This window comes from Osmerus mordax, chromosome 10, assembly GCF_038355195.1.
Source record: "Osmerus mordax isolate fOsmMor3 chromosome 10, fOsmMor3.pri, whole genome shotgun sequence".
NCBI classification, from domain to species: Eukaryota; Metazoa; Chordata; class Actinopteri; order Osmeriformes; family Osmeridae; genus Osmerus; species Osmerus mordax.
The window spans coordinates 1,013,482-1,030,070 of record NC_090059.1 but is presented as its reverse complement, the minus strand read 5'-3'; the positions used below and the strand labels follow the sequence as shown (position 1 = coordinate 1,030,070).

The 16,589-nt window shown below is 41.8% G+C and overlaps 1 protein-coding gene across 1 annotated transcript; it reads left to right on the top strand.

Moving 5' to 3' along the window:
* Positions 1-9,020: 9,020 nt before the first annotated feature.
* On the top strand, positions 9,021-16,127 carry psmc5 (proteasome 26S subunit, ATPase 5). The gene is made up of 12 exons (XM_067244542.1): positions 9,021-9,160; positions 11,190-11,261; positions 11,358-11,427; positions 11,572-11,669; positions 11,759-11,815; positions 12,057-12,287; positions 12,749-12,875; positions 13,010-13,200; positions 14,991-15,089; positions 15,230-15,340; positions 15,448-15,534; positions 15,940-16,127. The coding sequence occupies exons 1-12, from the start codon at positions 9,050-9,052 to the stop codon at positions 15,991-15,993; spliced, it is 1,308 nt and encodes a 435-aa protein (XP_067100643.1). The 5' UTR covers positions 9,021-9,049; the 3' UTR covers positions 15,994-16,127.
* The last annotated feature ends 462 nt before the right edge of the window (positions 16,128-16,589 follow it).

Genomic DNA, 16,589 nt, shown 5'->3' with positions numbered 1-16,589 from the left:
ATTTTGTCTCTATCTCTTCATTTTCAGAAACAACCTTGAAACCGGGTGGAGACGGCACCGGAGCAGGTGGGACGCGTAGGCAAGAACAACTCCCTGATGCACAAGAGAACAAACTCAACCCTCTTTTCATCTTTCTGTTTTAATTGCACTGTATATGCTGGGGCAGGGACAGATAGCCAGTTGGACTTCGTGAACCAACCCAAAACTCTGTTGCGGGTAGGGTAACGAAGACAACCCCAGAGCTCTGTACTTGTTGATTTCCAACTGCTGCATTAAAGCTGATATTATCGGACCTCTGCGACTCCAGACCACTCTTTCTAGAACACAGAGTTGCGTCATTGAATACCATCATTACATATTGGAATAGACACAAAGAATTTAAATCCTTCAATGAGTAATTGCATTCCATGCATCGGTTTTATTTACTGCTTTGTATCCACCGCTGACGCTATTAAATATGATGTGTCGTTTGTCGCTAACTTCTTGCAGCTGTACCTCCACTTCAGAATTACAAACGTTTTTCTGTCTTTTGTGGAGGCCTCCACCGTCTTTACCGCGTCTTTTTGACATGTCTCTGAGTGTGAACACGGCCCTGCCATAACATGCCCTTTTATGGGAATTAACGGGGCATTTACCTATGCTAAATAGGAGCAACGGGGCACAAGCTTTCAACTCACGAAATACTGGGATTCATCATTCTAAGACCACACCTGCGAACAATTCTGCTGTTTAGGAACACGTCACGAATCACACGTAGATTTTTCTTAGGAACTTTCTTAAGAACAAATTTAAGAAATAACTTAGGAAGATATTGGTGAATGAGGCCCAATGAGACACCAACACTACTACAGTGTTTTCTTTACATTCTGTGGCATCACGAGAGGACGTGTGGTACAGGGGTGGTACGTTTCTGTCTGTGAGTGGCTACCAAGCCACAAGATGGCTGACGGGAGAACTACACCTCCCAGAATGCACCATGCCGACAGGTGCGCCTCAGTCCTCTGATTGAGGTGGGAGCTCAGGTGGGGGAGGGAGAGAGGACAACAGGCTGGACACACACACCATGCAAGAGAGAGCGTACCTGGTACAAACAGAGGTCTATGCCAGAGGAACTTTGAGTTGAGGATACCATTGGTAGGATCCAATGCGAGGAGAAACTTTTTGTGTTCAAAGTAATTTTATGTTTTGCTTTCTGACCTTCTTTGTTTGAACGCACTTTTGCACGCTCTGTCCGGTTTTGATGCACTGCCCTACACCCCGCACCGCGGTCTAGCCTCTCATGATACCACAATTCCTACAAGTGGTGGACCTCAACAGTAAGAAAATTACCACCACACCGTATAGGTAAAATGAAAAATTGAACATTGCAGACAAAACACAAATACAAACAAGCATAAGACCCAGTGCTAGAATCAGCCCTTTAATTATGATCATGCAGGATCCGAGCTATAGGTAGCTGGATTTGCAGCCTCTTTTTGTGTTCTCGCCTCCGCAGCAACAGGTGGAGGAGGGGGCGGGGATTCCCTTCATCTCTGCCAGGGGCGCGGCTGACCCACGAGCAGGTGAACTGTGTCGGCAGCATGGCGCTTCGGGTTGCTGAAGTCTCTGACTCGGACCCTCTGTCTCAGACTCCTTCCTATCTGAGTGAGATGGTTGTGAGGCTGCGGCCTTGTCGTGGAGGTCATCTTGACTGGTGTCTTTACATCTATCACTGATAACGTGAAATAAAATAGAACCAGCCTTAAAAACCGACCTGTGTAATATGCGTGTCATTGTGGAATAACTACCCCAAATTCGCTGAAATATTACCGATGACATGATGAGTTAGCTGCTGCAACAGCTAAGGATCCCCAGCTCCAATGTTGGCCGATGATGCTAGCTGGCAGTCCTCCTGCTGTGGATCATGTCTTCGACTGGATAAAGATTCAGCAGCCTTAAGTAGCCAGTCAATTTAAGGATTTGTTTCAGGATGTCATGGCAGCCCTCAGAGCTCTTGGTGCCTCCATGGAGAACTCGGGCATAGATGACGCCTGGGTGGAAGCTTATGTGTATGGTCCTGCCACGACAAGTCAAATCTTGAAATGCACACACTATAAGCAAGCTCTCCATGCCCATATCTACTCATATGTAGCACTTTCTGAAATGGCTCTGGAAGAGTTCCTCAAGGACAACTCACAACTGAAAGATGTGTGCCTGAAGGCTACAGAGGGAGTAGAAGCTGCCTGCTATGAAGGGAAAGACACGAAGGCACACAGAAACAGCATCCTCTTGGAAGCCTTGACTACTGCTGAGGTCATCACAGCATTCCAGAAATGGAAGGAACAGAAATCCCAGAATGCAATGTTCAAGGCCATGATGAATTACCTATATCGTGTGGAAACAATCCTGTCCTTTATAGCGGCAACTCAGAATGCTGACCTGTAACTCCATCTAAAAGCTGGAGAAGCACGGAGCAAGCTGTTCTTTGCCATGGACCGCATCAAGTACAAGCGTCTCTGGCCAAGATACATGGCAGACATGCATGATTTGAGGACCAATCACCCTCAGACATGGGAGGAACTACGAGCAGGCAATATATCAGTCACCAAGAATGTCATTCCCTTTGTGTCTGTTGGGGCAGACCATGCATGCGAACACCTGAACAAGCTAATGATGTTTAGCTCTGGGATCATTGGCATCTCCAACAATGCCAATGCCAGACAGAGATTTTTCATGGTCACACCAGAACTTTCTTGTCTTTCGAAAGAGTTCAAGAGTCAGTTTGACATGGAAGCTGACAGAATCACAGAGCATCATGAGCTTGGGCCAAGTGCAGTCAAGAGGGCACATGATACAATCGACAAGATCAAGGCAGACATAGTCAGCCATGGAAACCCCTTAACCACTGAAGGTGACAACCTGCACAATGTGATCACACAAGCCTACATCCCAGATGTGTGTGTACAACACATCTTGAATGTTGATGTCACTGGCCAGAAGTTGTATGAAAACTATGTGTCAGAACGTATCAATGGAGATGTCAGCCTCTGGGCCCCTGTGAAGAAAGAGAACAACAAGATGTTCCTGTCTGGGAACAAGAAGAGTACAGTGAAACTCAGAGACAATACTATGGATCTGAAGGACACCAAGGACTTTTTTTCAAGGCTGATGGTATTCGCCAGGTCAAACCGAGACATCAACCAGAAAGAAGCCATAGGAAACTATGAATTCACTCTGACACCAAGGGCACTGTTCGCTCCTGATGGAACAATTCTGCCATGCCATGACAAGTCCAAGTTAATCCATCTACTTGAGAAGCTGACAAAAGAAGACATGCCCCATGAAGACCATCAGCCGCCTCAAGTTGGAAATTCTACTCACCAAGATGCAATGGATACAAGACTCACAGACCTCACGTCTACTGATCAGGGAAGTCGGAAGATAGCACTGGTGGACGGTATCAGTGATGCCAGTAACGTGTTACTCTAATCCACTTTTTTCAGTAACAAGTAATCTAACGCGTTACTATTTCCAAACCAGTAATCAGATTACATTTACATTTAGTCATTTAGCAGACGCTCTTATCCAGAGCGACTTACAGTACAGGGACATTCCCCCGAGGCAAGTAGGGTGTAGTGCCTTGCCCAAGGACACAACGTCATTTGACACGGCCAGGAATCGAACTGGTAACCTTCAGATTACTAGCCCAATTCCCTAACCGCTCAGCCACCTGATTAAAGTTACTTGTCCAAGTCACTGTGCGTTACTATTTTTTCATTAATAGTAAAATATATATTTGGTTTCTTTTTTTTGCGTCTCTGGGAGTGAAGTCATGTAGCCTATGCGACAATTAAGTCACGTTTTCAGCATGAGGGTCACGTCACGTGTATATACATAGACCTACCACTCCCTCCCAGTGACTGAGTCGCCACTTTCCTCAAGCCCCTTTGCTCCGGTGCCATCTCGATTTGATTATATGTGACAAATAAGATTAATAAACTATTACATGAACAAAGGCAACGAACCGCAACTAAATCCATGTTTTTTAGAAAAGTAATGGTTTGCAAATAATCTCAGATTTACTGTACTCGCTGCGTTTTTTATGGTTAGATTTTTTAGTAGTTCTCTGTACCCATTTTAAAACTAGAGGGGATCGATCATTCCGAGCAGTGGCCCCTAGGTTGTGGAATGCCTTGACTCCCTTTCTACGGTGTGCAATTTCTGTCAAAGCTTTTAAAAAGCAACTCAAGACTTTGGTATTCAAGCAGGCTTTTAGTTAGTTGAGGGTTTTTTATGGTTGTCTGTCATGTTTCTATTTCTATTTAAATGTTCTGTATTCTTTATTTGTAGTGTTATATTGCATTTTGTTGTGAAGCACTTTGTGATTTTATCTGCGAGAGGTGCTATACAAATAAACTTTACTTATTTTCCCCCCAAGTATGCTAGGCCTACGATTTGAGTCGTTTTTCCAAGTGCGTTCTTCGGTCTATAAATCAACATTACACTTGTGTCTTGCCTCTCATCGGCTAAGTTACAGTGGAGATGTTTGGAAACAATGGAAGCAAGGTGAGAGTCAGGTGGCTGAGCGGTGAGGGAAGCGGGATAGTAATCAGAAGGTTGCCAGTTCGATTACTGGCCGTGCAAAATTACGTTGTGTCCTTGGGCAAGGCACTTCACCCTACTTGCCTCGTGTCCCTGTACTTACTGAAAGTCGCTCTGGATAAGAGCGTCTGCTAAATGACAAAATGTAATGTAAATGTAAGTAGGCGCAGCGACACAAACAACAATGGAGGAGGAGAGAGATGCGCATTTTCGAGTTGGAAATACAATCACTATTTTGAGTATTTGTCAGCTAAAGATTGAAATATCAAGGTTCGTTGTATACATTAATTGGGTGTGCTTTGCCTTCGGCAAGGGCACAACCTTTGTTCTCTCACATATATATTATTTATTATTGTTTATTTTCGCCCCCCTAAGGATCAGTCAATATTTGGACTACATAGACAACCTAGGTGTCAAAAGTTTCGTATTGGTAGCGATTGCGTTGGTTGTATTTTTATTTACGTTCCGTTGCATGGTTTAAGTAGAAATTGCGTTTTTGTGGTGAAAAGTTAAGCTAACGGTGGCTAATTTGCTAGCCACAGTCACTGACGTTACTAACGTCACCACGTCACTAACGTCACGAAAACGCGTGACTACCTGTAGCAGAACATTCGTTTCGCATCTGTTAACTTGGGGGCAGTGTTGCCAGGTCCAGGGTTTTCCCGCGGAATTGGGCTACTTTTGAAGTGTTGCCGCGGGTTGAATTTTTTATCCGCTGGTTCGGGTAGACCTATTTTGCATGTAAATTACATGAATATTTTTAAATAAAAATCCATATTTTAAATGAAATAATTCATTTATACCCAAATCAGCAGTGTATATGGTTTGGCAGGGGCATATTTTGAGTTCTGATATTGGGCTGGTTTTTGGGCTGATTTTGTCACACAGACCTGGCAACCCTTCTTACATTTACATTTAGTCATTTAGCAGACGCTCTTATCCAGAGCGACTTACAGTAAGTACAGGGACATTCCCCCGAGGCAAGTAGGGTGAAGTGCCTTGCCCAAGGACACAACATCAGTTGGCAGACCGGGAATCAAACAGCCCTATGACTTAAACGTCCTTTTAAGTTTTTCCCTTCTCGTGATATTTTCAGGAATTTAGCCTACTCATATTGCATTCATTCATGAATAAAGAACCCCCTTTGAAGATTATTCTACGACGTTACCGGCAGTAGAAGATGGAATCGCGATTCAAACAGTACCATCTGCTAACTGAAAATATGCCCCCAAAAACGTAAATAAGCTGGACATTTATTTAGTGGAAAATCGCTTTCATTAAAAGCTCACTGGTAGCGATCATTGTCAGTAACAACGCCAAGTGCGATATAGCCCTGTGTGGAGAAGCTGCCCCGGTAAATTGTACTACTACGGTACAGTACTAGACTACTGCTGTGTTCGTCTTGGTAGCGATTGCGTTGGTTGAATTTGATTTAACGTTCCGTTGTACGGTTTAGCCTGAAATTAATAATTTTCATGAACAGATTGACAAAGTTTAGGCTGTGGCAATGAAGTTCAGGTTAGTAGATAGTAAGTAAGGGGAGTGCCGAACATGTTCTGTCGCCGTTTGACTTCCTACAGCTGTGTAGATGTTTTTGTAGTGTCTCGCGTAGGCTACAGCCTTGCAGTGAGCAACACTGGTTTGAAACCACAGGTAATGATAATTTCACCCACAAATCGTTTACTTGTAATGTAATGTCATAATAAATCCTACAACGAAAATGTATTTGTGAGGAATGTTTATTTTAACGATTGAAAACAGATGCATCATAGACCACTGTAGTATGTGTTGCCCGGGCAACAGAGGCTAATGTCATGATGCTAATACTTCAGTGACATAGTAGACTACTGTTTCCGAAAGTAGATGTACTTCCTTAATAAAATCAGCTTATATTGTACATTACACGTCACAATTGTGTGTCATATCACAAAGTAAAATTAGTAAATAGTTATCACCCTGGCCTCTTTTCTTGTGGCGTTTCTGCAGCTGCCTTGCATTAAAGCAGTTAGCTTAGCTATCTCCCAGAAGTTAACGAGCTGCTAAACTAATGTTCTGCTGGAGGTAGTCACGCGAGTTTTCGTGACGTTAGTGACGGAAGTAGCGTCATTAACTGTGGCTAGCAAGTTAGCCACCATTAGCTTCACTTTTCGCCACAAAAACTTAATTTCCACTTAAACCATGCAACGGAACGTAAATCCCAATAGAAGCAACTCAATCGCTACCAAGACGAAACTTTTGACACCTAGGTTGTCTATGTAGGCCAAATATTGACTGAGTTTTAGGGGGGCAAAAAGAAATAAAAAAAATAATAATATATATGTGAGAGAACAAAGGTTGTGCCTTTGCCGAATGCAAAGCACACCCAATTAGCTATAAGACTGTTAGTTTTGGTATACTCGTAGCTGCCAGCAGATGTCGCTGTTGAGTAAAGGTTTCGAGCGTTTCAAAGGCCCCGACTCTAATTTACATTTACATTTAGTCATTTTAGCAGACGCTCTTATCCAGAGCGACTTACAGTAAGTACAGGGACATTCCCCCGAAGCAAGTAGGGTGAAGTGTCTTGCCCAAGGACACAACGTCAGTTGGCATGACCGGGAATCGAACTGGCAACCTTCGGATTACTAGCCCGATTCCCTCACCGCTCAGCCACCTGACTCCCTTGTTGACTCTAATGTTTCGATTGTATTGGTGTTTCGAAAAGCCTCGATTTGCCCTTCACTACAGAAAGGGTACTCACACGACACAGGTAGTAGTAATGACAAGACCAAGACTGGACACAAAACAGAAACCTAAATACACAGAACCAAACGACACAGAGGTGGACACAATGAAGCTAACGACACAGGTGAAGACAATGACAGGGAAACACTAGGGCAGGGCAAAACCAAAAACAACAGGGGGGCACGGCTGTGGCCGTGACACCAAGAGGATCAACATCAAGGCAATCCCTCAACTGCGATGGCATCTCTTCTGCAAACATGAAAGTGACAAGCTCCCTCCAACACTTGGAGCTCTGAAGCAGCACATCTTGAGAGTCCATGTCCAAACAAGAGTATGGGCACAGGCAGCCATTGCATACCTGGCAACACTGCTGTGAATGCTCAATGCTGTGTGTACGTGAGACGCAGGTGCAAGATGTGGCGCGAAGGTAGCTCAACCAATAGGATAAAATAAATGTCATATCGAAAAATATCGTCATGACGCCACAATACATATTGTTACATTTTTGTACCGCAATGTATTGTACCACGATATATTGTTACACCCTTAATGAAAGCGATGATGATGATGTATAGAAACTGCCTAATTAAAAAGGTTGCTTAATCATATTGTGGTCTAAATGTACATGTCGATAGTTCTAGAACATCCACGTTTTACATTAGCTAATTTTAAACTCTTCAATAAAAGCAACTCCGACTTATCTGACCAATTTTTTTACCCATATTGTGGATGTATTTCAATGGGATGATAAAAAAAACATGTTTTTTGAGGAACATGGAATATTAAATGCGAACAACTTTTCATTACAATGATATTGCAAGAAAACAACCACACTGGGTCATTTTTGACCCACTTATGCATCTATGGGTTAATGTGGTAAAGTTGTAGCTTTGTAACTAGCACATTGGATTCCTTGACCCTGAAAATTTGGGTTTAGCAGTTAAAATCTGAAGGAAGCCTCCTCCCTGAAATGAGTGTCTGCAGGTTGGGATGTCTGTATACAATAACCTTTCCAAAAATGTATTGTTTAGCAAATCCCCCCCAAATTCACACAAATATATACAGTGAACCTGACTATTAGTTTAGCTCGACACGGAGCAGGCTAGTTCCGAAGCAGAGAAGTATAAGTTACCTTGGTTACGTAGCTAGAACTAGACTAGAATAAGCCACCTTAATGGAACGGAACTCTCGCTGAAGTAAGCAAGACTTCCTTAATCAACGTTGATGGAACAACCCCCAGGACAGGCCTTGTAATATTGTGAGGATTTCTCAGTGCTGTCAACACTCTTGTATCTGGGAGTCACCTCCTAGTGTATTTATTTACGTAGGGTGAATTTGGGCAATCTGGGACATGTTGTGCATGCATTTTCTCATCGGAGCTTCCTGATAGACTTGTGCCCTGCCCCTGCCCCTTTCTGTGACACCACACCAATTCACCTTATCCATTTATTCTAGAAATCTTTTCAGGCAACACCGGCCCAATTGGTTGCAGTCATAGACTTATAGACTTATATACAGGTTGCAGTAGCCTACTGAACAATTTGAAGATGGCTGACAACTGCCACTTAAATTGTACAAAATGAGTGATTTAATAACACCCAACCTTATTGGGTGAAGTTTCCTTTTTAGCAGCAGGGAGATGTGTAGGGCTTTCTTCACAGTCCTTCGTGAAACTGGGGTGAGGATATAGTTTTGGGTTTTCTGGTTGTTTGGTTTCTTTTACACTCCCTTACAGTAGGAGACGGCGATGCACCTCATAAACGTTCAATCGTGCAATCTGACACAAACTCAACAGAAGAAGATTTTCGCCATACCGGAAGCTGAAGATTTCAACATGGCGTTGGACGGAATGGACCATGTAAGTCCATTTCTGTTGTTAATTCTAAATTCTTATAGTTAAACAATTTGTTTAAATAGTAAACACATTAATAATGAACAAAAAACAAGTATTTCGTTAAATTGGTGTTCGTAACATGTTTGGTTTTTGTGTCTAGTGTGAGGATAGTGAACATGACAATGGATCCTGACGGTTTGCTGTCTCATTGTAGCTTGACTAAGCTAAGCAGCTAGCACTAGCTAGTTCTAGTACTGTAAGCGTTCTAGCTACAGTAGCTATAAAATTGTTGTGTTACTGGATGGTTGTCACTAACTTTCATTGACATGCATGATTGTGGATTATTGTGATCTTCATAGTCGTTGGGTGAATTGGTAGCCTAAATGATAAAGCCAAACTATCTCTAGACTAAGTTACGGACGAAAAACAAGTTTGAGAGAAATGCGGGTTTAACAGTCACTCCCAGTGAAACCATGGCTTTGTATAAATGTAACCACTATTAAGTAGTTACATTACTGTAGCTATGTAACAAGAAAAAAACAGTTCTGTTTTAAAAGGTTTTGAGTGTTTTTCCGTCGAAAGACTCAGATGGGTAACGTGTCTTAAGGTAGTTTTGTCATCCGTTCATTCATTTAAGCGAAAAAACACTTTTTAATTAATGATAAAATACTTTTACCATGTACAACAGATTTTAAAATGTCCATGTAGTCTAAAGACAACTCAAACGTTGTCGATTTTTATTGCGCTCGTAATTCCAAGACGCTATCCTATTAAACGACAGGGAAAATTCAGTCTGTTTTAGCAATGCTACTAGTTGTAGTGTTTTCTGTGTGCTTTCTGTTACATTTTCTTAAACGAGAAGCCTGTATTTGTCTAGTCTTAAATATGCCTTAGGATACAGGTACAAAATCTTTCTGACCAAGGGTCTCCACGCCAATATTACTGCAGTGAGGGTTATCAATTTATCTACGAATTACCCATTTCTAAGTAAACACAGGTTAAAACATTTTTTAAAGTAATCATAAGGTGGAAGATAGATCTCTAAGACACCCAAAGACCACCTACATGAATGACTGGGTTGTTAAAATGTCTGCCTGTGTCACCTCTGGGGTACCATCGGTACCATCTATGGTAGAAATTTCTCTCACAGATAAGTGTAACCTTATTTTGACCTTTTGGTGACAACTGATATAATACTGATAGGGTACAGAACTTGATGGTTTTTCCTAAATATAATTTGTCAATGGAAACTCTATTTTATATAGTGATCCAATCCCAGATCAAGTGTCCAGTTGGCTACTTAGGACTATGTGGGATTCACAGAGCTGTTCATGAAATCAAAATGTATTTGTATAGCCCCTTTTACAAGCAATGTCACAGAGGGCATACACCCATAGAACTGCCCCTCAACCAACCTAAACCCTCAAGGAACTCCCAGAAAAACTCCCAGAAAATCTCTCAGAAAAACTCACAAGAGGTGAGAAAAAATGGAAGAAACCTTGGGAGGGGCAGTTCAGTGAGGGATCCCCTCCTCCAGAGACGGTTGGTGAAAAAGAGCAGAACACAGGCTTAACATAGTCATACAGCAGGGAAGTGTCAATGGGTGTTGAAACATCAAAATCCAGTGTTCAGCTTGGATCAGTTGGTAAATGTCAGTATTGCAGAGGTAGCCACAGGGCTGGGGACTGTGACCAGTGCAGCATCACAGGCCGGGGGGCGAGGAAAGGGACCGGAACTCGCTGTCGTCCGTCATGGAGACTGGTTTCCGGTTGGCGATTAGATCCAGCTTTGGCAGACTGTCACAGATGGACGTCCACTTGCGACCAGGTCCAGCATTGACCGACCCATGACCAGGCAGAAGCTGACAGCTCACACCCCCCACACCACAAGGGATGTGTGGAGGGGGGACAGAGAGGAGAGCAGGAATTAGAGAATACCAGGAGCAGCTAACAGTTACAGTAATATTAGTGAAATCCTGACCGGTCAAGTGTTCATTAAAAGAACAACCAAATGAGTCCACATTAAACTGTGTGGACCTGATTTGTATTGGCAGATGGAGATGGAGGACAATAAAGGTGGTTCTGGTCTCAGGCAGTATTATCTTTCCAAAATTGAGGAGTTGCAGGTGAGTTAACAAACAGGCTTTTCCAAAACACATTTTTGGTGTGCAAAATAACTGTTGAGATGAGAAAAACTTCCCTCACGTGTCTCCATTCTCTAGTTGACCGTGAATGACAAGAGCCAGAATCTGAGACGTCTGCAGGCCCAGCGGAATGAGCTTAATGCAAAAGGTGTGCATTATATTATACTCCATTGTTTAGATTAGTTTTGAAGTGAAATGACAAAAAACATAATAGCTACCATTGCTTATTTAAGGTTAAAAGATCCCATGAGTATTTGATGGGACTATTCAGTCTTGTGTAATATGTTTCCAGTGCGTCTGCTTCGTGAGGAGTTGCAGCTGCTACAGGAACAAGGATCCTATGTGGGAGAGGTAGTGAGGGCAATGGACAAGAAGAAAGTGTTGGTCAAAGTGAGCAGTTTTTTGTGGCTACTTATTGTGCAAACAATTTTTTCATTGTGCACAATTCAACAGTCTGACTACAGTTTTGTCCTTTTTAGGTGCATCCAGAGGGAAAGTTTGTTGTTGATGTGGATAAGAACATTGACATCAATGATGTAAGTATGTATTTGTATAGCGTTTTTTGGAAAGTATTCAGACCTCTTCATATGTCTTCTTGGGAAAACCTGCTAGATTTAGGTAGTTCTTCAATTATTACTTGAAATTGTCAAGCTGTATAAAATAATGTGGAGAATCTGTGAATGTTTTTTTTGCTTTGTCATTTTTATGTTGGTAAGAAGAAACTATACAGTTTGACAAAATATAACAATTTCATGTTTTGTTTTTTTATCACACAAGGTTACCCCAAATTGCCGTGTGGCTCTACGCAATGACAGCTACACCCTTCACAAGATCCTGCCAAATAAAGTTGACCCTCTGGTGTCACTCATGATGGTAGAAAAGGTGCCTGACTCCACCTACGAGATGATCGGTGGCCTTGACAAGCAAATCAAAGAGATCAAGGAAGTGATAGAACTGCCAGTCAAGCACCCAGAGCTCTTTGAGGCACTGGGTATTGCACAGCCAAAGGTGGGTAACTGGGCCAGGCAATGAGTTCCAAGCTTAGCATTTTGTGTGTTATGCTTTGTTGGTTCCACAAAAAAGTAAAATTGGCATAATTTGGTCCACTACAATAATGGATGTTTTGGGAAATATAACACTTTTTGTTAATGTAAGAACCTTTACCTTCTTATTTTTTATGGCCCGAAAATTACTTCACTGGGCATAAGGACTTATGTTGAATACTTGATTCCATAGACTGAAATCAGAGCTCGACAGTAAGCTTTCTAGACACTTGTCCTTCAGAAACCCCCCCAGCACCATAGAGTTAAGCCCTACCGTTTTTTTTTTTATTATATACAGGTTTTCTGACATTTTGAAAGTATTGGAAATCATTTAAATAATAACATGGCAAAAATGGCCCAGATTAAAACAGAAGGTGTGGACCTGAAAGGTGAATGATTTATACTTATCTGTGTGTGTATGTCCAGGGTGTGCTGTTGTACGGGCCTCCTGGCACAGGGAAGACTCTGCTGGCCAGAGCTGTGGCTCACCACACTGACTGCACCTTCATCAGGGTGTCTGGCTCTGAGCTGGTGCAGAAGTTCATTGGCGAGGGTGAGTCACAAATCCACAATCATGACAGGCAACCTGCATTGTTATTGTGATTGAAGGCATCTCATACTTCACGTAAGCATCTTTGATACCAATAGACTAGATGCATATTGTGTGCCATCACTCCTTCTTGCCAGGTGCCCGCATGGTAAGGGAGCTGTTTGTGATGGCCCGGGAGCACGCACCCTCCATAATTTTCATGGACGAAATTGACTCGATTGGCTCCTCGCGTTTGGAGGGTGGCTCTGGGGGTGACAGTGAGGTACAGAGGACTATGCTGGAGCTTCTGAACCAGCTGGATGGCTTTGAGGCCACTAAGAACATTAAGGTGCGTACCCACATGGAGCCTGTCCTTCCATGTAAGGAGGAATGTGAGTGAACATGGAGCAGTGTATGGGGGATGGTGCAACAGAAATGGTTCCCGCGGGGTCTTAAAATTCTTAAGTCCAAAATTCGGAACTTTAAATATAAGGCCTTAAAACGTCTTAAAAACTGCCAGATTTTCATCCGAGGTCTTAAATTTAATTTAGTCAGGTCTAAAAAAAGGTTTTACCCTCGTTCATTTCCAGAAACGCTGGCCGCAGAAAGTTATTACAAAGTAGCAGCAAAGTATTCTGTCGTAGCCTACAAAGCGGAGCTCTAGAGCAGGGGTCTCAAACTCATTTTAGTTAAGGGGCCACATACTGCCCACTATTATCTCAAGTGGGTCAGACCAGTAAACTCATAGCATAATAACGCGTATAACGACAATATTTCTCGATGTTTAAATCATTGGTGAAGGTTTTTTTTAATGATAAACCTTATTTTAAGGTCTTTCTACAATAAACTAGAAACATAAAGACCAAAAACTCAGACATCAGCCCACTGGTTATCTGCCTGGGCTGTCCTCTGCTGATTCCCTTGCTTTGTGACGTGTTTGACGTCAAACGTGAGCACTGCTGCCCAAAAATGCCAAGATTCAGTCCTGAAGAATTGACACGGAAACACTTATCAACCATATTACAGCAATAGACAGGACCAGGGAGTCAGGCGATCTTTAAGTGGATGGATCAATACACACACAATCTGTCAACATTCAATCAACCTTTGGCGTCAGACTGCTGTGGAACATCTTCGGTCATTGTGACATAAGAACAGGAAGGTTAGCGGAATTCCGCAGATTTTCAGTCTGCATAAACAAGCGCAGGGCTCCCACACATCGTTTAGGTCAATTGTGTTTTTCATGCATTTTACTTTTTTTTCATATTATAGGCTATATATTATCCGGTCTGCTAAAAAGGTGGGGACCGCTGATGTAGGCCTTAAATTTCAATCTTTATGGTCTTAAAATGTCTTAAATTTGACTTACTGAAACCTGCAGAAACCCTGTATGAATGAAAGGATTCTAGACAAGCTGGGTCAGACCTTGCAAGGGTAGCAGACACGGCCCTGATTTATATTGTAAGCGCATATTTGATATTGGACGTGTTATTTGAATGAAGTTTGTGTTGTCAGTGTTTTATTTGCTATTATAGTGACACTTGGATAGTGAAATGCTTAAGATGAGACTCTGATCAACAACGTTGCAATGATTAAAGAAATGGCTAAATAAGATACAAATACTATAACATTTCAAGGTAACTAAATCAAGTAAAATTATAAATGCATATAAAGGAAAATAATGTAATAGTGTAAATTAATGATGTGCATAGGGACTTGAATAACAACAAAGGGCAGAGACGTACATCACATTAAATAATTATCATAGAAAGCACTGCTAGCGTAACAAGAAAAAAAGTAATTGTTGATGGCAAGCAGTACACCTGAGGTAAATCAAGACTGTGCTTAACAATGACATCACAGTTCACATAGCTAGTTAAGCTGGAATTTTGGACATAAACCTGCCTGCTAGTAAACGTCTCAATGCTAAGTTAAGTAGTGGGGAATATGTAGAAAAAGCAGAACTTAATAGTTTATTACTGATTTCCGTTGACCTCCCTTATTTTTGATATATATGTAGTTGAATCGTTTGTAACTATTGTGATTGCTTAATTTTTTTTCTTTTCCAAAGTAATACAATTATTAATGAATGAACGTAACATCTGTAATGTTTGTAATTATCACTTAATTGTCCCTTAGGTCATTATGGCCACCAACCGCATTGATATTCTGGACTCCGCTCTTCTGAGACCTGGACGCATTGACAGGAAGATTGAGTTCCCCCCTCCTAATGAGGAGGTTGGTACAGTCCAGACTCTTTTTACTGCATTGTAATGCAGTATCTAATAAAATCAGTATCTAATAATATTCAGTTCTATGAATCATGGCAGGTATAATGACTTTCATGACTCCATGTAATTTCTCTGTCCCCCTCCTAGGCCCGACTGGACATCCTGAAGATCCACTCACGTAAAATGAATTTGACTCGAGGTATCAACCTGAGGAAGATCGCTGAGCTCATGCCAGGAGCCTCTGGGGCTGAAGTTAAGGTACGATGCTGGAAAACTGTTAGTATTGTACGATACAGGGGATGAAACCAAGAAGGATAAAAAACAACACACAATCTCCTGTCTAACTGTGTTGGTGTGTTTCTTAGGGTGTGTGCACAGAGTCTGGGATGTATGCCCTCAGAGAGAGGAGAGTGCATGTCACCCAAGAGGATTTTGAGATGGCTGTTGCAAAGGTTTGTCTCTTGTTCATTATATTTTAACAGGCTGGGATGAATTTTCTAAACTGGTGTAGTGATCTTCTAAAACACATTGTTGACTCGGGTGATGTAGAGGGTGAACTGTGCAGAGGACTGGTCTAAATGAACACCACAGGAACTACTGGCTATTTTTTATTATAATACAATGCCTAAATAGGCGCTCTCTTCTTTCTCATTGGTGCATCAGTAGCCAACTTGCTTGTTAATATAGGAATATGTCTGATGGTTATGTGCAAATTGTATATATTTTTTTAAATCTCACACATTCCATACTTGAGTCATTATTCCTGTTGCATTATTACTGCCCATTTTCATTGTGAGCCTGTTAAGTATGATCTGGTGTACCGGCTAATAACTACACTCATGTTGTATGTGCTGCAGGTGATGCAGAAGGACAGTGAGAAGAACATGTCTATCAAGAAACTGTGGAAGTAAATACCTTTGGTCAATTTCAGCTCAGTGCTCATGACCTATGTCGCCAAGTCTCTCAAACCTGTATATTTTTCTTCTTTTGATTTATGTACGTTAACCTAGATTCATTCTACAATAAATGTATGTACTGAGAATCAGTGACCTTGCATTCCATTTTATTTTTGTTTTAAGATAAAGTTGAGCCTACATAGCAATTTATTCAGTAACAATTGTATTGGGGCACCCTATGAACCCCAGAGAGCAGGTTTGTCATATCTGGTTCACACTTCACAGAGGCCTGGAGGGTTATTGAGAAATCACACACACATTGTGGTGGTACATATTGATATGGAATAATTACACCTAAGCAAAATAGGTGTGCAATTTAATATGAATGGCATGCATCTTGAAGTAGCACACACCGATCAGCCATAAAATTCTTCTGTAAAGGTGTTCTGATACCTTTATATCAGAACCAGCATTAACCCTTTCCTCAATTTGAGCTACAGTAGCTCTTCTGTTGATAGGCACTGACCACAGCAAATTGGGTTGATTTACAAAAAAAGAATCAACCCTGCTCTTAACATACCATGTGTGCAGTCGATAGCACTGATTATATT

Coding starts and splice junctions, on each gene's coding strand:
- psmc5 (XM_067244542.1), top strand. CDS start 9,050: ATGCACCTCATAAACGTTCAATCGTGCAATCTGACACAAACTCAACAG. Junction 15,090..15,229: donor TCCCCCCTCCTAATGAGGAG/GTTGGTACAGTC, acceptor TCCCCCTCCTAG/GCCCGACTGGACATCCTGAA. Junction 15,341..15,447: donor CCTCTGGGGCTGAAGTTAAG/GTACGATGCTGG, acceptor TGTGTTTCTTAG/GGTGTGTGCACAGAGTCTGG.